Source organism: Portunus trituberculatus, chromosome 15 (genome assembly GCF_017591435.1).
Source record: "Portunus trituberculatus isolate SZX2019 chromosome 15, ASM1759143v1, whole genome shotgun sequence".
In the NCBI taxonomy this organism is placed as follows: Eukaryota; Metazoa; Arthropoda; class Malacostraca; order Decapoda; family Portunidae; genus Portunus; species Portunus trituberculatus.
This window is the reverse complement of record NC_059269.1, coordinates 5,703,629-5,725,617: the sequence shown is the minus strand read 5'-3', so window position 1 is coordinate 5,725,617 and position 21,989 is coordinate 5,703,629. Positions and strand designations below refer to the sequence as shown.

Sequence of the window (21,989 nt, the reverse complement as noted above, 5' to 3'; positions counted from 1 at the left end):
TTTTATTTTTTTCAGGTGGTGATTGAAAAGATTCCATTCGGTGTTTTTAGTGTTGTAAAGTGCTATATATTGTATTATGAAAGGATTAGAAACTGATGCTTATTGCCTTTCTAATCACTCATAACTTAATCATTCATACTTTCCGCAAATCTCTTCAACAATAACTCATAATAGTAATCACAAAACCACTTACATTAACGAAACGATAAACGTAACGCTCACTTAAACAACATATGCATACCTTACTTTAACTTCCCAATCTCTTTATGTAGTCACAGTGGGCTACGCACGTGTGTATGTATGCGAGAAAAAAAAAAGCAATTATATACACTCGTACATGATAATAATAAGAAACACATATTAGTACGCCGCTCCAATATTTCGCTTCCTTTAACCCCTTCAGTACTGGGGGGACACATTTTTACTTTGAGTTTTAGGTATGATTAGACAATTTTACTTGCATTAGGAAGGGTCTGTGGCGGTCAGAAGTTTAATGGCTAGAGTCTTCACTATTCTAATCCTCCACATAAGTTTCTGAAGCTGTTTAAAACCACCAAATAGTAAGCAGAATAAATATGAAAATGTGTCATGGTACTGAAGAGGTTAATAATCGTAAAAAAACATGAAATGGAAAAATAAAAAGGTCTTGGAATTCCTCTCATAATACTGAAATATGTGAGGCTACTAAAAGGCTCATTACGTACTCATGAGAGGAAAACTGTTTACCTGTGCTTTTAATTAATAATCTCGTGATTACAGCATTACTTGCAACACTAATTCTATATTTGCTTTTATATTATATTTGCGTGTAGCTTTATGAATTAATTTACAGGCTTCATCTCTCTCTCTCTCTCTCTCTCTCTCTCTCTCTCTCTCTCTCTCTCTCTCTCTCTCTCTCTCTCTCTCTCTCTCTCACACACACACACACACACACACACACACACACACACACACACACACACACACACACACACACCATTTACCACTAATTACAAAGATTTGGTCGAGACAAAACACAGTCATCAGGGAGAGACACACCGCCACCGCTACCGCTCTCTGGACTTCATTCTTCTCATTTCTGTAAAGGCAGCCGGTTCTTCGAGCAAAATATGAATGCATGTTTTTTTTTTTTTTCTTATTTTTGAGGGATATGAAGTGCCTGTGTGTGTGTGTCTGTGCACAAATGTTTGTTCTAAGGCAGCAAGACATGAAAGTAGCACCGTCCATGAACTGTAAACTTCTTCCTATTGTTCTTGGTGCATTCAGCGTTAAAGAAATAGAGGAAAATGAGGTTCCGATCATCTGCCATAACAAACTAGAATTCGTACCTGAATCTCGAATGGATTTATTGACTAGTGGTGTAATATGTGACGTCTTATACATATAATGACGTTTCATAGAGATAGTAGATATATACAACAGAAATGCAACCGGAATGAACGGAACAAAATATATCTGAAGGAAAAGTATGAAAAATCTACATTACTAAAATCGCTAAGTCTGTATGTTTCTTGCCGTCTCTCTCTCTCTCTCTCTCTCTCTCTCTCTCTCTCTCTCTCTCTCGTGTTTCCATAGCTATAAGGCTGAATTATTGGTATGGAACCATGCGTGCTTTGAGGTCCGAGGGGTCTTCAAGCGCACGGGTTCGAATCCTGTCCACGGTCCGAGTGTAGGTTGAGCTTCCTCACTCGGGGCAACGGTTTCTTAGCAGGTGGGCTTTGAGATAAGAGGTACCACAAAAAGTACCCCCTTTAGCCCAGAAATTCCCGTGAAAAGCCCACATGGTATAAATAAAAAAAATAAATAAATAAAAAAAAAATGAAACCATTCACTGCAGACTGAGCGACAGTCTATACTAAAACATAAAACGATGCAAAAATTTATTCAAAAGTTACATGCATCGGTGAAATACTCTACTTCAAGAAACAGAACTTTTTTGATGTTGTGGCCTGTGGGTTGAAAACTGTACTGTTTCTAAGCTGCGGAATCGTTACTTTCTCTTTCAAGGCTAGCATTACATACATTATTGCTGTATGTGTATTTCTAGTAATATCTCAGTTCATATGTATAAATCATATAAAACAATACTAATGCTCTGGCGAGTGATATTGATGCATAGATGGATAGCCAGTCATACATTTTTTGCAGTTTGATTTGGATGGAAACAAATGACGCACAGTGGAACATGACAGGTACCTAGTTGGCTAACCAGGTCACACAGGTATTCCTGCACATCACGAGTTTTACTGAAAGGACAGGTATCGCATTCATTCTGGCATATGCTTTGTTGTTGTTGTTATTATTACTTTTAACCATGTACGGACGTGTCGCGTCTACAAACACGGAACGGTATGAAATAAAACTGCCATACAAAGCAAAACACACACAAAAAAATCTAAATTAAATACATAAATAGCAAAGACATATTTTGCAAACCATGCACGTATGAACCACGTCTACCTACAAACACGAGGAAAAATGGAAAATGTGCTCTTACATCATAAAACAAAAGGGAAAAAAAGAAAAAAAATAGTATAAAGCACAATTCACAAAGAGCAAACACTGAATGTAGCAGAGCACATGAATAAAACGAGTCAATTACAGGCGCGCAGCGAGGCAGAGATAAAAAACATTAACACCATGCACGTGTTTCCCTCCCCAGCCTCGTGGGACAGCGTGAGCACCCGCCAGCTGAGGGCAGAGGGCGGCACCACTTCGGCAGTCCTCAACGACCTCCTGCCCGCCAAGGTGTACCAGGTGAGACGCGCGCGCACACACACACACACACACACACACACACACAAAGATTAGGTTAGGTAAGGTAAGGTAAGGTAAGGGAAAGTAAGATAAAGTTAGGTTAGGTGAGATTAGGTTTCGTCAAGATAAGTTAAGTTAGGTTTCTTTCTTTCACACACACACACACACACACACACACACACACACACACACACACACACACACACACACACACACATACCATCAAACCACCAACACGCAGCAAAGACAGACAAACATACATCAGAGAGCAGAGAAGAACAAAAGTGTGGGTACAGTACCTCTGCTTCAAAAACCCACACACTCCCTCCCACAGATCCGCGTGGTGGCCGTGAACAGTGTTGGGGAGTCTCCATCCTCTGAGCCGCTAACGTTACGCACGGAAGGAGAGGCCCCAGGCGCGGCTCCCATCAAGGTGCGAGCAGTGGGCGTCACTTCCAGGCAGGTAAAGCTCACCTGGGCACCCCCTGACCCTGACACCTGGAACGGCCAACTCATGGGGTACTACGTGGGCCACAGACTGGAGGGGTGAGTGGTGTGTGTGTGTGTGTGTGTGTGTGTGTGTGTGTGTGTGTGTGTGTGTGTGTGTGAGAGAGAGAGAGAGAGAGAGAGAGAGAGAGAGAGAGAGAGAGAGAGAGAGAGAGAGAGAGAGAGAGAGAGAGAGAGAGAGAGAGAGAGAGAGAGAGAGAGAGAGAGAGAGAGAGAGAGAGAGAGAGAGAGAGAGAGAGACTAAAAACTAACTGATGGAAATACACACACATGGAGATTTACAGATACATGTAGAACTGCGGCAGAGAGCAGCACACACACACACACACACACACACACACACACACACACACACACACACACACACACACACACACACACACACACACACACACAAGAAAATGTTTGTGTATCATATCTATTCCCTTTACAAACGACCTTTCAGTTTCTCCCCATCCCTTATCACAGTTTCTATTCCCATGAGCCACAACTCCCTGTAACTTTCCTCCTCTCTTCCCACGCCATACAAAGACATCCCTCTTTTCCTCCAGCACCAGTTACATGACAGTATTTCACCTTTTGTTCCTCTTCGGCAGGATCATGAAAAGCGGGCGATCCTTCAGTTTTGACACGGTAGGGATGACTCCAGGAGCGAACGAGGAGGCTTACATAGTGGACGGTCTTGAACGATATACCCGCTACATCTTCGTCCTCCAAGCTTTCAATGCCAAGGGTCCAGGTCCTCTCTCTACTGAGGTGTCCGCCACTACCCTGGAGGACGGTAAGAAACTTTTAATCCTGCTGGAGAAAGATTTAACTTAAGACGAGGAAAGTGCCTTCACTTGTCTTAATGGTAAATGAAAGAAGTAAGGATCCAGTGTCTTTATTTACACATATTTGGTCTTTTAAATGTTACGTTTGTTCTGGTAAATATTTCTGTGACTTAGCTGTTTTTGATAGATAAAAGGGAACATCTTTGGATTTTTAAGAACATTATCAAGATGGTAGATTCAGAGATCATAAACCTTTAGAGGGAAAAGCACTCATAAGAAACCCTTCAGTCTTTTCTATACTGCTAATGAAAAAAAGCATTGCATAACATAAACTATAATCATGTATTTCATTAACTCAGCATTATTTGACTCAGCATAAATTTCAGTGACAGATACTGAAAAGTTTGAAATACTCAGTCATTCATCCTTCATTGTCGTCTTTGATAAGCATACTCTAAATCTAAACCACAACATTTTAACAAGATTGCTCAACTTTGGAATTCCTTGCCTGTGTCTATATTTTCAACTTCCTATGCCTTGACTTCCTTTAAGAGGAGGTTTCAAGACATTTGTTCCTGTTCTTTGACTAACTATCGGCTCTGTAAGGAAACTGGCGACTGAGTGGGCCTTTTTCTTTATCTTTCTGTTCCCCTTGGTCGGTCTTCCCCTTTTATGTAAAAAACAATATTCAAGGGGTTGATTAAGCAGACCGTGGTGGTAATAATTGTAATACGGATGACAAATTTAAGGAACTGCAGTACTATTCAGTATTACTAAGATGAATGTTTTATATTGTAGAAATTGTATCATGACTCGTGTGTTCCCACCAGTACCCGAGGCGCCACCTGGGGACGTGACCTGCGTAGCCCTCACCTCCACGCGTCTAGAGGTGTCCTGGTCCCCGCCCCCTACTGAGTTGAGCCACGGCCGCATCACCTCCTACACCCTCACCTACACGCCCATGGACGACCACACGGGTAATGCACACACACACACACACACACACACACACACACACACACACACACACACACACACAGAGAGAGAGAGAGAGAGAGAGAGAGAGAGAGAGAGAGAGAGAGAGAGAGAGAGAGAGAGAGAGAGAGAGAGAATGAGAATTATATATAAACCATTAAATGAAACAAAGACGGAATCGACATAGCTATACAGTGCCAGTGAGCAAGGGAGGATAAACAGACACAACAGACACACTACACAGTTTTCTCTCCCACCAGGTCTTCCCGCTGGCGAGTCTCGGGTGGTAAATGGGCCGAGCGCCACCATTGGGGACCTGGAAAGGCACACGAACTACTCTGTGAGTGTTGCCGCCGCCACAAGTGCTGGGGTGGGCGCCGCCTCCCGTCCCATCAACTGCGCCACTGAAGAGGATGGTGAGTAGTGAAGGGTGGCTGAGAAGAGAAAGGACTTAGAATACAGACGCTTCTACCGAAGTTAGAGACGAGTAATTACCACGTTCCAGTAACTTAATGGCAACAATTTGATACAGAGTTGGTGTGGTGTTACATTGTGGCTGGTACAGTTTCCTCCCAAGCTTTCACGATTCCTGTCTTTTTGTCTTCTAAAGGGTTATTTTAATAATATCTGCTCCTCCTTGTTCCATATAAGATTTGAATTAGGTCAGTCATCACCGGAATAATGGAATAACACAACTTGTCTGTCATTTATAGTAACATGGCAATGCACTGTCCTAGGTGTTTTTTTTTTTTAACTTCGCCCTTTTGAAGGTAGTTTGATAAGAGATCCCACAAGAACTTAAGGAAATCATTATTTTTGTTCAAAATCATATTTTCAGTAGATATTACTGTAACTTGTACTATAGTATAAAATAACAACACTTCCGCGTCACCAGTTTTTTAAATTTGGAGAAAATTATGATTAATGAAGTAACTGACGCCTCAAGACCTCAAGACCTCAAGCGTTCATACGCTGGTATTTTGAGACCTCTGATTTTTGGCAATGGTTATTAATACAAATATGTACTTTAGACAATGCTGGTGGAAAAATGAAAACAAGCAAGTGAGAGCTAGATAGATTGATAGACAAATATAGGTGGATAGACCTCCTCTGACTATGTAAAATTCTTTGACTATTTGACTTCCAAGGTGGAGCACATCTTATCTCACTTTCCTTTTGCTGAGATCTCCATTTTAGGGGATTTCAATGTTCACCACCAGCTTTGGCTTTCATCTTCTTTCACTGACCAACCTGGTGAACAAACCTTCAACTTTGCTATCCTTCATGACCTAGAGCAGCTAGTGCAGTTCCCTACCCGTATTCCTGACCGCCTTGGAGACACGCCCAACATTCTTGATCTTTTCCTAACCTCCAACCCTTCTGCTTACTCTGTTAAACTTTCCTCTCCGTTGGGCTCCTCCGACCACAATCTAATTTCCGTTACCTGTTCTATCACTCCAGTGCAGCCTCAGGACCCGCCTAAGCGGAGGTGCTTCTGGCATTTTAACTCTGCTAAGTGGGAGGAACTAAGGCAGTACTATTCTGATTTCCTTGGGATGATTATTGTTTTCATGTCAGAGATCCTTCTCTTTGTGCCGAGCGCATAACAGAGGTGATTATCTCTGGCATGGAGCTATACATTCCTCATACTTTCTCTAACCCTAAAGCTAAAAAGCCTTGGTTTAACTCTGCTTGTTCTCGTGCTGTCAATGATAGAGAGGCGGCTCACAAACGGTTCCGTAGCCATCCAACTGCTGAAACTCATGCCCTATATATTTCTGCCCGTAATCATGCCAAATCTATTCTCCAACTTACTAAAACTCTTTCATCAATAGAAAATGTCAAAGTCTTTCCAATTCTAACTCCTCTCGAGATTTCTGGCATCTAGCCAATAATATCTCTAACAACTTTACTTCTTCGTCTTTCCCTCCTTTACTTCATCCAGATGGCTCTACAGCTGTCTCTTCTTTTCTAAAGCTGAACTCTTCGCTCAAACCTTTGCTACCAACTCAACTTTGGATGATTCTGGGCATATTCCTCCTACTCCTCCACCCTCTGACTACTTCATCCCTAAAATTAAAATTCTTTATAAAGACGTTTTCCTGGCCCTCTCTGGCCTTGATTCTCGGAAGGCTTACGGTCCGGATGGAGTCCCTCCTGTTGTTCTCAAAACTGTGCTTCCGAACTCGCTCACTGCCTGGTCAAACTCTTTCATCTGTGTCTCTACTTCTATTTATCCTTCTTGCTGGAAGTTTGCTCACATTCAACCTGTCCCTAAAAAGGTGACCACTCCAATCCTTCTAACTACCGCCCTATAGCTTTGATTTCCTGCCTTTCTAAAGCCTTTGAGTCTATCCTTAATAGGAAGATAATGAGGCATCTATCAGCTCACAACCTTCTCTCTGATTGCCAGTATGGTTTCCGTAAAGGCAGATCTACTGGTGATCTTCTTACTTTCCTAACTGAATCTTGGTCATCCTCTTTAGGGACTTCGGTGAAACCTTTGCTGTCGGCCTTGACATATCGAAAGCCTTCGATAGAGTCTGGCACAAATCTTTAATTTCTAAACTACCCTCCTACGGATTCTATCCTTCTCTCTGTACCTTCATCTCCAGTTTCCTTTCCGATCGTTCTATTGCTGCTGTAGTAGACGGTCACTGTTCTTCCCTAAAACTATCAACAGTGGTGTTCCACAGGGTTCTGTCCTATCACCCACTCTCTTTCTATTATTCATCAATGATCTCCTAAATCTGACTCAATGCCCTATCCACTCCTATGCTGATGATACCACCTTGCATTATTCAACAGCGTTCAACAGACGCCCAACCCAACAACAATTAAATGACTCAAGGCGAGATGCTATAGGACGCCTAACTTCTGATCTTTCACTTGTTTCTGATTGGGGCAGAGAAAACCTGGTTTTGTTCAATGCCTCAAAACTCAATTTCTACAACTATCTACTCGACATAACCTTCCAGACAACTATCCTCTCTTCTTCAATAACACTCAACTTCCCTCTCCTCTACATTAAACACACTCGGTCTATCCTTCACTAAAAATCTAAACTGGAAATTTCACATCTCTACTCTTGCTAAATCAGCTTCCAAGAAGTTAGGTGTCCTATGGCGTCTTCGTCCATTTTTCTCTCCTCCCAGCTGCTTGCTCTGTACAGGGCCTTATCCGCCCGTGTATGGAGTATGGCTCTCATGTCTGGGGATCCACACACACAGCTTTACTAAACAAGGTGGAATCTAAAGCTTTTCGTCTTATCAACTCTTCTCCTCTAACTGACTGTCTTGATTCTTTAAGTCACCGCCGCAATGTTGCATCTTTATCTGTCTTCTACCGCTGTTTTCATGCTGTCTGCTCTTCTGAACTTGCTAACTGCATGCCTTCCCCCTCCTGCGGCCTCGCTGCACAAGACTCTCTACTTCTTCTCATCCCTATTCTGTCCATCTTCCTAATGCAAGAGTTAACCAGTATCTTCACTCCTTCATTCCCTACACTGGTAAACTCTGGAACTCTCTACCTGTGTCTGTATTTCCACCTGCCTATGACTTAAACTCTTTCAAAAATAAATTAAATATTCAAACAGCCTGTAAAACTTTTGTTTGTTGTAGCATAGTCGAAGAATTATTGATAGCAACACTTGCTTGGTGCCAGGATGAATAAACAATGTTGTATTGAACAGTGCCGCAAGCTCCGTCCAGTATCAAGGCGGTGGTGGCCGGGGCCAACAGCATCGTGGTGGCTTGGTCATTGCCCGGCAGGACTCACGGCGTCATCACCAAGTACCTGCTGTATATTCGAGCACCGCCTGAAAGGGATCCCATCAGGCGGATATTACCTCCCCAGGTATGTCACCACTGTCTGTTACTTGTCTGCAGGTTAAGCAAGCACTGTTGGGGATTTAAAAGTGGAACTAATCCTTTCAGGTGATAGGATAGTAAGGGGCATTAACTATGTTAATAGGGAATGTTTTCTGAATCTTTTTATTGCTAATAATATACTAAGATATATTTTTTTAGAACTATTATTTGTCTAATAATAACCAAACTATATGCATTTGAATTTTGAAATATTCGATCACTGCTTTTACTGTCAGTCTCTTCTAAAACGATATTATTCAGCTGCACCCTTCATCTTACTAAGCTTGAGGGGAAACTATCTGTCGAAAAGTTAAGATCACGTAATGCTTCCATATAATTCGGGAAGGTAATTGCTGCTCGGAAACAAATCTGTGCAATAGAATCATTCACCTCCAAATGAGTGCCTCACAGCAGCATTTCACTGCCTCCACAGAATCGCTGGCTTGAAGTGACGGACCTGGAACCGAGGATGCGATATGAGTTTTGGGTCGCGGCGGCCACTAGAGTTGGAGAGGGACCCGCCTCGCCTGTGGTGTCCGCGACGCCTACAGATACAGGTAAGAAATGTTCGGAACCACTAAGTAGAGCAAAATACTAACTTTTCCTTCCCAAATAACTATATATGATTAGTTTTTATTATTTGCAAAAAGTAGGAAAAGCACAACTAATTCCGCTTCCTTGCCTGAATAACATTCCATAGTTTGTTCCTTTCCTTGACCAAATAACTGTGCAACAATATGCGAGAGCATAACTCATTCATCTTCCCCATAAAACTATAAGTGTATGATGACTTCCTAATATGCTGAAAAGATAAAATTTTAAACGAAATTAATATAAGGCTTCCTTGTTATAATTCGTGAAAAAAGTGGGAGCAGGAATACACAGCGTGGGAGGGGACGTGCGGGCCGCCAAAGGGACGGATGTGATATTGGTATGTCCTCACGTGGGTGAACCTGAGCCCACCATCACCTGGCGCCGCAATAACGCTCCCGTCACCAGGGAGACCAGGTGTGTGTGTGTGTGTGTGTGTGTGTGTGTGTGTGTGTGTGTGTGTGTGTACATTTACCCTTTACATTAATCTAACTACATAATATCCATAACATACCAGTGTTACATAGTTTGCCATACATACAAAACTACTATTCTTAAACATCACTCTCATAAGGACAGTTTTTTTTAAAGCCAACATAAAAAAAAATAGTCTGATATTCATGCATGTGTATTTTCATTTATTATTGGTGTCAAATTTTTCTTTGGACATTGGTAAAATCATAACAACACTCACAGAAAGTACAACCTCCTCTAGTGGCAGTAGTGGCACTAAATGTTAGAGATCACACCCCGTGAACCAATGGAATGAACCAACTTATGACAAGTTAATCCTATTACTGACACCCGATGAAGCACATTTATACGCAGCATTAAACATAATATGAGATAAATCTCTCATACTTTATTCAAAATTCCTCTACGTAGTGCGGGTCATTAGTACGTTTCTTTTAGCATATGTAAATAGTGAACTACATTGCACAAACTATCCTTTATAAAACTGGTGTGCTCTAAGAAATGGCAATTAACTATCATTTACATTTCTCCTTTTATTCTCCTAGGTCAGTCTCCCTTAAAAGCAAAGACACGACATGATTTCTCTCCTGAAGATGAATTTAGTATTAGAAGTAGTACAGCTATATAAACAATTTCATCCATTTCAATGTGTATACAGTTTACTTCCGTCTAATAGAATCACCAATAACAATTCATAAGATACCAATATAGCCACTGAAGCTGTCAATGTTCCTCCTCCTCCTGAAGGTACGAGCTGCAGCCTGACGGAGGACTGCTGCTGCGGGACTGTCAACGAGCGGACTCTGGGAACTACACCTGTCACGCCTCCAATAGACACGGCTCAGACCACATCCTCTACACCCTCGCCGTGATAGGTGCGATATTAACCATGGCTTCAATTATATTAGTGGGCCGAGAGAGAGAGAGAGAGAGAGAGAGAGAGAGAGAGAGAGAGAGAGAGAGAGACACTGTAGGTAAACTATAACCCAAAATCTATACTCGTCTGCCAGAATAGACTTAAATATCTTAACATGGTGAAGAAAATCATTTACTTCTTAGTTTTGCTCTGAGAGAGAGAGAGAGAGAGAGAGAGAGAGAGAGAGAGAGAGAGAGAGAGAGAGGAGATTATATGTTTCAATTCTCATTATGTTTTAAGCCATTTATAAGTTCTTATATAAAACATTTTGATGGACCATACCTTCCAAGTCCTGTAACTAAAATTTAGTTGTGTTCAATAAATATCTCTTCATCTCTCTCTCTCTCTCTCTCTCTGTGTGTGTGTGTGTGTGTGTGTGTGTGTGTGTGTCTACCGGGCCGTGTGTGTGTGTGTGTGTGTGTGTGTGTGTGTGTGTGTGTGTGTGTGTGTGTGACCATCCTCATGACACTCTTCCTTTACAGTTCCCCCTGGCGCGGCTCTCCTCCACTCCCTGGGGTCTACGTCCACCACGGTGACGGTGTCGTGGCGCTCCATGGATGACGGCGGCGCCCCCATCAGGAAACTAACACTCACGTGGCGCTCAGACCCGGGCGAGTGGCGGGAGGTGACCCTGGCGCGGCACCTCACACAGTACACGTTGCGGGACCTCACCTGTGGCACTGTGTATCACCTGTACCTCACTGCCCATAACAAGATTGGTGAGTTAGTCCCTTCAGTGCCATGACAGGTTTTCCTACTCATTCTGCTTACTATTTGGTGACTTTATACAGCTTCACAAACTTATGTCGGGATTTAAGACTGGGTATCAATCTTCTGACTTCCATAAATCCTTCCTAATGTCAATAAAATCGTCTACGCGTAATCATATTCCCAAACTCGTGGTAAAAATGCGTCTTATTACTGAAGAGGTTAATGGCGAGGTGGGCCAATATCTAGTGTACAGACATATACTTTGCCAGTATAGCTGATTGTAGTTAGGGTTTCTGTCGATCAATGGTCTTTTTTCTATGCAATCTGTAATAGTTAAGGCAATTATAAGGAAAGACCGAAAGGTGAGATGTGCCAAATAAAGGTGACTTGTGACTTATTTCCATCTCCCTGCGACTTGACTTCTTTTAAGAGGGAGTTTTCAAGACATTTGTCCTTTATTTCGGCTGATCTGTTCACCTATAAGGGAACTGGCAAATAAGTGGGCCTTTTTATATTTTCTGTTGCCCTTGGCCAGTTTCTACTATTACGTAAAAAAATATTGAGGGTGTTTGTCTTCCAGGGCACTCATGTAGGCTGATCATGACAAGGATGAAGTGTGCTTGTTGTTTTACGTCTCAGCAATTTCTTAAGACGCACGACTAATTAGTAACTGAGACATACTCTTTTATCATTGGCTGCTTAGTGAGCTCCTCGATTCCCTGGAACAGAATGCCCTTCATGTCTTTCTTATCTTTCTTTTTTTCACTCTTTTCTACGTCCATGTGGATTCATCTCATATATTTCACGGTTTTTCCATTTGATTCATTCGTATGTTTGTAACTATGAGTCTTTCACATATTCATTTCACTCTCTACCGCCGTGCATGTTGTCCCTGCAGGTCCCGGAGCAGCGAGTGACGTCATCACGGTGCGCACCAAAGGCAACAGGCCAGCCTCACCTCCCCAGCACCGCCTGGTTGCCGTTAACGCCTCGGCGGCCACCATACGCCTCTCCTCCTGGGCTGATAAACACTGCCCGATCACCGCCTTCGTCGTCAAGCTCAGGCCGTCCACGAGCAGAGAGTGGCAGATCGGTGTGTGCATGTGTATCTCTGTTTGGATAACTCCAGTCTTGCCATTATTTGCTTCATTATACATACTTTATACAAAAGAGACAGAAAAGAAAATATAATAATTCTGAAGTTTGACGGATACAATACTTTTCTTATAATACTTTTCCTTATGTAGTTGTCATTCATCGGCACTTTTGATAGCACAATGAGTTATACGGTACAGTCATAGGCACGAGATACATACTCTAGCTTCATAAACTTCATTTCACTGGTTTAAAAAAAAAAACTTTCCCTATTTCATTAAGAAGTAAATGTCAGTGTTTATTTACTATTTTCCTTTAATATTATTTAAACCTTACAATCCAATATCTATAAAGAGGATAAAAGACAACAGTTATGTCCTCATGGTACTGGTATTATCGTCATTAAACAAGCTGAAAGACGTAAAATAGACTCAATTATCATGCGGCTAATATCGAACCAACAGAAAACTTTAAAAAGATTAGATAGAAGGATAAGACTGAGAGGCAGATACAGACATGCAACTATGACTTCTTGTGGGATGCTTAATGACCTTTCGTTCAAATCACAACACTAAATAGAATCCCACACACTTCATATTAACCCAACCACGCCTTACCACCTTCCATCGCCCCGCAGTGAGTGGCCGCCTGCCGGGGAAGCAAGCCGAGTACACAATGGGTGACCTGATGCCCTCCACGCCCTACGAGCTCAGCCTCACCGCCACCAACCCGGCAGGAGACACCACCACCACCTACTCCTTCACCACGCACAGGATCATGGGAGGTGTGTGGGGGGGAAGGAGGTTTAAGGGAATATCAATGCCTTCAGTAATGACGTTTTCATATTCATTCTGCTTACTATTTGGGGATTTTATACAGCTTCAGAAACTTATGCGGTGATTAAAATAGTGAAGGTTCTGGCTATTAATCTTCTGACCTCCATAAACCCTTCCTAATGTAAACAAAATCGTTTAATCATGCCCAAAACTCGTGGTAGAAATACTTCCTGCTAGTGAAGAGGTTAAGTAGATAGAATATGATAAAAACACATCAAACAAGGCTATCTAAATTACATAAGGTCTCTCTCTCTCTCTCTCTCTCTCTTATACCCTAATACATTATAACGTTTTTCTTACTCCCAGACCGCCTGCAGGAGGGAATGGGACCTATTGGGGGTGGGATGCTCGGGTCTCCAGGAGGTCGCGGCCCATCACCAGAGGACGTGTTCACTGACCCAGCCTTCATTGTCCCCATCGTCATCTCCTGCATCGCCCTCGTTTCTATTATCATCGCCATCACACTCTGCCTCAAGAGACGTAAGAGCAGTACTATACAGTTTACCCGTTAGAATTGCAATTTTCTTTCACGAATACTTATAGAAAACGTGTACTTTCAATTGTAAACTGAGCTAAAAACGAGTACAAGTGGAATGCTGGTTCTGATCGCAGGGCCTATAACAGGGCACGAAGGTGGAGGCCAAGGCGAGGAAGGTGACCCGTCTCTCAACCCTGCAGCGGAGAATAAGAGCAACCTAGCAGCGCGGGAGCAGTACTACGCCACCGTCAGGAAACCGGCGCCCTCCCCCATACACGACGTCAACGCCTTGGAGAGGATACCAGGTTGGGGGTAGCTCTGTGTTTTGAAGTACCAGTGTGTGATTAAAGGGAGTGTCTTCAAGGAGCAGTTGGGAGTGTTGTACTATTTCTATGTGTTGTTATGAGAGTGTAGAAGTGTGAGTGTTGTGTTGTGTGCTGAGAATTGTGGGCGTGTGAGTGGATGATGGGTGTCATTGATAAGTACTTTGAAGTGTGTGAGTGTGTGAGTGTGTGTGTGTGTGTGTGTGTGTGTGTGTGTGTGTGTGTGTGTGTGTGTGTGTGCTAATATGATGAATGATTATAAGAATATGATTGGTTAAACAGAAGCATGACTAAATCTGCACTAAGTTATTTTCATTAGCCAGTAAACAAAGGATATAAAACAAAACATATTAGACGCAATTTAGCAATGAACGCAAATCAACTTCACCAGCTTCTTTTACGTAAAAATTTCACATATAGTGCAGCTTAATCCTTTCATTTTCTTTTTTTGAGGTGGCTTTAGTAAGATGTTCTCGCCTAAGGTGTGACAGTAGGCAGAAACTGCATCTTACTCTGCATCTTTTCTTATAGAATACGCAGAAGACATATACCCTTACGCCACTTTCCAAATCCAGCGTCAGGAAGACTCCATCTCCACGCACTTCCAGACCTTTGTGTATCAAGACCCCCGCAGGGCTACTGTGGAGACCCTGGCCTATAGGAAGGTACGTGTGTGTATGTGTATGTGTGTGTGCGTATTGTGGATGAGTGGCTGGAGGATGCTGGATGTGCCTCTACGCCAGCACGTTCATCTGCTTACAGTGCATTACGAAGGTTACATAAACAATATAAATTGACCATCTTTCAATATATTTTTCCTCAATCACAAACCACTCTTAGACATGTTTCTCATTATAGTGCAGTGCTTTTAGGATTGTAAACTGTTAGCACACATATTTACAGCTTATCGTTATTTCCAGCATATTCACTGGAAGTTTATTTGTTACCTAAAGCTGAATTCCATCATTTTCTCCACTTTACAGGGAGGTAACGGGAATGGCGAGGGAAGAAGTGGAAGAGAAGGCGGCGGTGGAGGAGGTGGTGGTGGAGGCGGAGCAGGAAGAGGAGGAGGTGGAGGTGGAGGAGGAACACCTGGTTTGGGAGGAAAGGGTGGAGGACAAGGAGGAGGAGGAGGAGGTGGTGGAAGTGGAGGAGGAGGTGGAGTAGGCGGTATTGGTGGTGGAGGTAATGGTGGTGGTAGTGGTGGTGTTGGCGGGGGAGGAGTTGGTGGCGGAGGCGGAGGAATGGAGAGAGACAGTGACGACTACGCGAGAGTGAAGAGGTGTCGTCTCAAATACGGCGGGGAGAGTGAGGACTACGACGACAGCTTCAACAGCGACACAGACACCGACCACGCCCCCTCGTCCAGAACAGAGAGCTCCTCCCACCTCGACGACGCCCACCACACGCCCCTAAACTCAAGGAACCACCACCACAGTAAGTTTCACACCTACCTCATCACACACACACACACACACACACACACACACACACACACACACACACACACAGGTAGACAGAAAGTTATTGTATTAACCACAAAATATACAACACAATACAATTTCAACACCAGATCTTACATTAAATACATTACACACAACTCAAACTGAAATACAACATACAAGTCACTTAGAGAAACACACACACACACACACCTACTACAGCTATCTTTAATTAATGTAGCGTTTCAGCAGAAGATATCGAAAGAATCAAAGCTAGACTGATGCGAGACTAGATAAGGCAAGCTGAGAAACGTAAGGAAGAGCAGGATAAAAACAAACAATAAAGGATGATTCAGATTGAGCCATGTTAACATCAATCGGAGTAAGGAAAACAAAATGAGACTGAAAATATAAGGAAAGCCAGACTGAGTAGTGTGTAAAGCAGGGGAAGAAAGACAATGAAAAAACACATGATGGAGGGAAAATAATGTTAAGTTTATAGTTAGCAACACAGGGCAAGGAAGGGCATGGATGACAAGACTATGAAGACAAGACGGAGGTACAAGGGGGGAGCAAGGAGGACACAGTGGAACAAGGCAGCGCAAGGAGGGGGTAAGGTAGGAAGAGGGGAGACAGGACAGAGTAATGAGGATGAAGACGAGACAGGAGATACAAGGCGGCAGGGAGGACACAGTGGAACAAGGCAACGCAAGGATGGGTAAAGTAGGAAGGGGGAAAGACAGGACAAAGTAATGAGAATGAAGATGAGGCAGGAGATACAAGAAGGCAAACACGGTGGAACAAGGCAGCGCAAGGAGGGATAAGGTAGGGAAGGAAAGGCAGGACAGACAGAGTAATGAGAATTGTACCACTACCGGCAGACCTCCTGTACGTGGCCTCCGACGCCAGCACGGTCGCTTCACCCCTGCAGGAGAGGAAGAGCCTCCCCCGCCGCTCCCGATCCAGGTACTCACACTGATTGTTTGAAGTGTCAGTTAACAAAAGCAAGGCATGAAAGGGCCAAGGTATTAATTGATATGCAACTTTTTTTATACACAATGTAGGAGTGACTGATGCTGAGTTATTGCAAATTAGTCAACTTTCTGAAATAGGTTTTTGGGAACCAGTGTTTTTCTGTTTCTTTTATTTTGTGCCCTGGGCAAGAATAATACTCTAATGTCACAATGTCAAGCAGAACCACGTGGGAACTTAGGCAGCGATGAAGCACAAAATGTTGATATAAGCCATCAAACTTATTCTCAGAGGTTAACACTCGTAACATGCATTTACACTGTATCAAATCCTGCTTCAAGAACATCCCCGCCTTAGTGCCGCCTCTTTCACTAATTTAGTCTCCACAGGTCCAGCGGGAGTGGGAACTACGCCGCGCTGGGTGCCGGCAACATGGGGTTAGTAAACTCCTGCAAGGGTGGCGCGGCGGTCGGCACAGGCGTCATGACAACGGGCGGCAAAGCTCGCTCCCACGCCCACAGCCAATCCGCTCACCACACCAAAAGTTCCGAGGGTCTGGAGATGAGTGAAACGGAGGTGGACCGAGACAACAGACGGCGAATTAATGACAACAGAAGACGCCACACTAGCTTCTCCATCGCTGTTTAGCGGCTCCGTGATGCTTTTCTAGCCTAGTTAGCTGGGACGTGATCTGTGTGTGTGTGTGTGTGTGTGTGTGTGTGTGTGTGTGTGTGTGTGTGTGTGTGTGTGTGTGTGTGTGTGTGTGTGTGTGTGTGTGTGTGTGTGTGTGTGTGTGTGTGTGTTCTAGGGATGCCGTGTATAACAGATAAATTAATTGAATGGATGAAACCAATTACTGTTTTCTTTATTTTTTCTTGTAAAAACTGCATAAATATTTTGGACCTAAGCCCCACCAAGGGGTCAGCCTGCCTCGTCCCAAGACAGGTCCCGTCTGCCTGACAGTCCAAATCGTCCCCAAGTGCCAGCAGCTTTACGGGGCTTAGTCTTGGTCAGATAGAGAATGTCGCGCCTCTTAGTCTTGGGAGAAGTGTAAGGTATGTGTTGTCTGTCCCTTCATGAGGCAGTGTATATACGTACGTGTGTGTGTGTGTGTGTGTGTGTGTGTGTGTGTGTGTGTGTGTGTGTGTGTGTGTGTGTGTGTGTGTGTGTGTGTGTGTGTGTGTGCGTGATTCCCTCGATGACGGGTGCTTTCTAAAGTGTATTGGGTATTTAATGGACGTCAAAGACGAAATGTTAAGTGTTCAGTAAATTAAATTTATATTTCTATTGTATATCCATGGCGTTGTCGGTGTCCTTGATGTACATAAGACTTTAAATTTTATCCGAAATAATATGAAAAATGTTACTATATACAGTATATATATATTATTCGCAAAAGATAATGGCTTCCATTGTACAATACTGTCGTTAATGTTAAGGACATGTACATAAATCTGAAATTAATCCAAATAAAATAAAAGATAAATATAATATATATATATATATATATATATATATATATATATATATATATATATATATATATATATATATATATATATATATATATCTTGCAAACAGTATCTGGCAGATTCATTAGATTGAAACTGAGTATATCATTAAAGACTGAAATTGACTTCACAGATCTATACAATTGATAAAACAATATCATGTATAAAATTATACATGATCAAAAACAGAAAGGAAACGAGTTGCCGTGTCCACAAATGGAAGTACTCGCGTGAGAATCATCAGTGCAAAGTGGAAGCCGGATGAACGACGAACACAGTGATGTCAGGCTACAAACAGATCAAAATGTTGATGCCTAGTTTATGTAGTAGTTAAGAGATCATATTTTGATTATTTCAGATGACGAGTTTGGGGCTAAAGGCAGTGATTAGAACTGAAACCTTCAGAAAAGTAGACAAGAATGAGCTGTGTAAGAGAGTGAAAGAAATCCTTCAAACTTGTGAACCGCAAGTGTGCTTTTCCTTGTGTTCCTTGGATGCTTTGTATTGTGAGAGAAGAGAAGACTTTGTACAGAGAGAGACACTGTACATAGCACTTTTTTAAGGTGTTACACTTAGCAGACTGTATCTCCGGGTGCATCAGAGGGCGTGCCGCGGCGACCCCTTGGTGTGCCCGTGGCTTGCCTGCGGTGGACAGTCACTACGAGAAATATATGTATACTCTGTGTCGTTCATTAAGAACAATTTGATAAAACATATGTGAATACTATTCTTTGATCCTGATTCTGTAATTCCGTGATGGGTGTGTTCCTTGGCGATCTGCCGCCGTGTGAAGAGGAGATGCGTGTGCCGGGAAATCTCTTGGAATACATTTTATGACGGAATATGGAGAGAGAAGAAGGATTACGATGAAATTAATGACATTCCATTGTATTTATGCCCTTAGTAGTGACTGCACCTGTAGGAAGGCCAATGGTTGTACCTGTGGGTGTTTTGGTGTCCAGGTGTGTTAAATTATACTGAACGTATCCCTGCCATATCGCCATTGATAAAAAGTAAAATGTTGGTAAATGATACAATATTTTATCATTGCCTTGTGAGTTTCCCCTTCCCCCACTAACTCCTCACTCAATGATCGCACAGTGCAAGTGAAATGCTGCTTAAAAACAAGGTCATAACGAGAGTATTATTTTCTATTCATTAATTAATTTTTAGTAATTATATTCACTTATTCATTTTTCATTTTCTTGTGTGTGTGTGTGTGTGTGTGTGTGTGTGTGTGTGTGTGTGTGTGTGTGTGTGTGTGTGTGTGTGTGTGTGTGTGTGTGTGTGTGTGTGTGTGTGTGTGTGTGTGTGTGTTTACTTCATACTCGTCGTCATCCACATTCCATAAACAGCACATCTGTTGCTCTTACCACGCCATTACATTTCCTCTCCTCTGTTTTCATCTGTAAAGAAAATTCCTTTATATTCCAAAACACAATTACATTTCCTTAGTATGGTTTGTGGTACCTTAAGTTTCTCTTCTTTCTCCTTCCTTAGATTTTATAAGAACTCTATCTTTAAATCACTACTCAACGATCATTATTTCATACTTCTGTAATTCCAGCGATTGCTATTTCCTTGCAGTTTCCATCCCGAGTATTGCATTTTCTTTTTATTTCTTCTTTTCGCAAACTAATTCTCTCCCTATTCAAAGCAATCACAATATTTTTTGCCGATATTCAATTTTGTTCCTTGTTATTTCCTTGAGATTTCTATTTTCAACATTTTTTTTTTCAATATTTCTTTTATTCTAATTTTTGCAAACCAATTTTATTCGTATGCAAAGCAGTCACAATATTTTTTTTCTACATATTTCATTTCCTAATTTCAAATCTATACTTTCTTCACGAGTAGATTTACCACTCTCTTCTCTCATTTTAGGCATCGTCTTTTCCTATTGATACCTACATTAACATAAAAATTTGAATCATTGTTAAAGCTATATCATGTTCTTCCATTATTTTTGTTAATTCTTGCATGTCCTCTGTATTTCTTTCATGACCATCTTCTCCATCCCTTCTTTCATCCACGTTCTTTTATTGTCTCCTCACTTTCTGCATTCTTGTCCTTAATGTCTTTAAGTCTTGGAGAAAAACATCACCCTTGTCTTTTCATCTTTTCAATTATAGTTTATATTTGTCCGTCCAAATCAAAGAAATCATTGCTTTAGAGTTTATTTTTTCTTTGCTTTGCTCCCTTGATAAAATCTCCATTCAAGTTTCTGTCTATTTGCCATCATATCCCTCAAAAATCACATTATTTGCATGTTTTCCTTTTCATGTATTTCTCATTTTTCTTCTCTGAATCAAAATGTTACACTGTCCCTTCTTTTTCTTGTTCTTACTATTGCACATTTAGTAAGTGTCAAATTTTTAAACATCCTTTCACAATTTCTAGGAATAATGAATTTTCTTTCTTTCTTTCGGTTTCTGGCATTATGTATTTTTGTCTTCTTTCTCCTTTCCCATGCATTTTGTTCAATACTTCTCTCATCCTCTTAAACTTATCTTCTTTTTATTCCTCTTTTCTCGACATATTCTCTTCATACTTAGAAAACTGCTCTGTTTATGTTGCATGGTTCCTGATATATCCCATCAATGTTCTTCAACTCCTAATCTATTCGTCCACTCCTCTCCCTCTCAACATCACGTTTCCTTCTTATACCACACTTCTTAGAACCAGATTAATCATTCTGTAAAACTATCCCACTTTTCCCTAAACATTTCGTGCATCGCATATTTAACTCCTATTCCTCCTTTCATAACCTGTTTAAAGCGTCCTGCACTCACGAAAGATATTGCATTTTCTTCATGCGCTTTTATTCGTAGATCTGTTCTTCATATTCGTTAATCTGTCGCATTTTTCTATGGTGTTTTTTGGTCCCTCATATTTCTATCGTTCTGGTTTATATACACTTTACCTCGACCTTGTTTTCCATTAATAGTTTGTGTACCTATAAAACAGCTTTATTTCATTTTTAAAAAGAAAACTACCTCTTCTTATTTCTTGGGTTTCTTCTTTACTTTGTTTCATAAGGAATGTTCATTTTATTTCCATTAGTTTTCTTGTTTATCTAATTGCAAAACAAGTTCATTTGTATTCTATAGACAAAGGCAACTCACATACTTATTTCTTTAATGTCTTTTATTTGTTTTCTTACTCATTCCTTTCTTTGGTTGATCTTTTCTTACAAAAACAAAAACAATTCTTCCTACTTATTTTGTGTTTGCAGTACTAAGTATTTTTTTTTTTATTTCCATAAACAATATTTCTTGATGTTTCATGTTTGCTTATTTTTCTGCTTTCTTCCTGCACCTCTTCTTTTGTTCTTCTATTCACATACGCAATGCAATCCTCTTTTTAAGACACATAACACCTAATATACACTGTACATTACCTTCCTATTAGTTTCATCAGTCAATTATTATTCATTCCATCTTCCACAGCCTGTACCATTTTCTAAATTTCTGAGATTTCACATTTATCGTGTTTTTCTCAGTAGTCAACATGGTCCGTGCTTTCTTAATTTTAATTACTCCTGTTTAGTATTATTTCTCCATTTCTGAAAACAAATTTTCCATCTTTAAAACATTCAGATAAAAACCAAGGAAAAGAAAGAAAAAGAAAAAAACATATTTCTCTAGTATACAAATTGAGATATTCACATTTTTTTGTTTCTTGTAGTAGTAGTAGTAGCAGTAGCAGTAGCAGTAGCAGTAGCAGTAGCAGTAGCAGTAGCAGTAGCAGTAATAGTAC

General features: G+C 41.5%; 2 protein-coding genes and 1 long non-coding RNA gene across 3 annotated transcripts in view; 2 read left to right on the top strand and 1 right to left on the bottom strand.

Annotated features, from left to right (window-relative positions):
* Positions 1–15,429, top strand: part of LOC123503953 (Down syndrome cell adhesion molecule-like protein Dscam2) — a gene marked incomplete at its 3' end in the record, with an annotated part of 474,494 nt that extends 459,065 nt beyond the window's left edge. Inside the window, exons 20-35 of the mRNA XM_045254079.1 lie at positions 2,663–2,757; positions 3,092–3,303; positions 3,861–4,045; positions 4,868–5,014; positions 5,273–5,428; positions 8,704–8,867; positions 9,315–9,438; positions 9,748–9,889; positions 10,694–10,821; positions 11,345–11,581; positions 12,472–12,666; positions 13,306–13,452; positions 13,811–13,984; positions 14,129–14,287; positions 14,837–14,970; positions 15,289–15,429. Coding sequence (XP_045110014.1) covers positions 2,663–2,757; positions 3,092–3,303; positions 3,861–4,045; positions 4,868–5,014; positions 5,273–5,428; positions 8,704–8,867; positions 9,315–9,438; positions 9,748–9,889; positions 10,694–10,821; positions 11,345–11,581; positions 12,472–12,666; positions 13,306–13,452; positions 13,811–13,984; positions 14,129–14,287; positions 14,837–14,970; positions 15,289–15,429 — 2,540 coding nt within the window. The remainder of the gene's footprint in view (positions 1–2,662; positions 2,758–3,091; positions 3,304–3,860; positions 4,046–4,867; positions 5,015–5,272; positions 5,429–8,703; positions 8,868–9,314; positions 9,439–9,747; positions 9,890–10,693; positions 10,822–11,344; positions 11,582–12,471; positions 12,667–13,305; positions 13,453–13,810; positions 13,985–14,128; positions 14,288–14,836; positions 14,971–15,288) is intronic.
* A 120-nt stretch (positions 15,430–15,549) lies between these two features.
* LOC123504106 lies at positions 15,550–18,189 on the top strand. Its single transcript, XM_045254422.1, has 3 exons — positions 15,550–15,742; positions 16,629–16,713; positions 17,109–18,189. The coding sequence occupies exons 1-3, from the start codon at positions 15,550–15,552 to the stop codon at positions 17,365–17,367; spliced, it is 537 nt and encodes a 178-aa protein (XP_045110357.1). The 3' UTR covers positions 17,368–18,189.
* Positions 15,599–21,989, bottom strand: part of LOC123504108 — an 87,639-nt gene continuing 81,248 nt past the window's right edge. The window contains exon 3 of the long non-coding RNA XR_006674705.1: positions 15,599–15,717. This is a non-coding gene — a long non-coding RNA (uncharacterized LOC123504108). The remainder of the gene's footprint in view (positions 15,718–21,989) is intronic.

Excerpts from the sequence above, each read along its gene's own strand:
- LOC123504106 (XM_045254422.1), top strand. The coding sequence starts at position 15,550 with ATGGAGAGAGACAGTGACGACTACGCGAGAGTGAAGAGGTGTCGTCTC. Across the intron at positions 15,743-16,628 it reads CTCAAGGAACCACCACCACA|ACCTCCTGTACGTGGCCTCC; the intron begins GTAAGTTTCACA and ends CACTACCGGCAG. Across the intron at positions 16,714-17,108 it reads CCCCGCCGCTCCCGATCCAG|GTCCAGCGGGAGTGGGAACT; the intron begins GTACTCACACTG and ends TAGTCTCCACAG.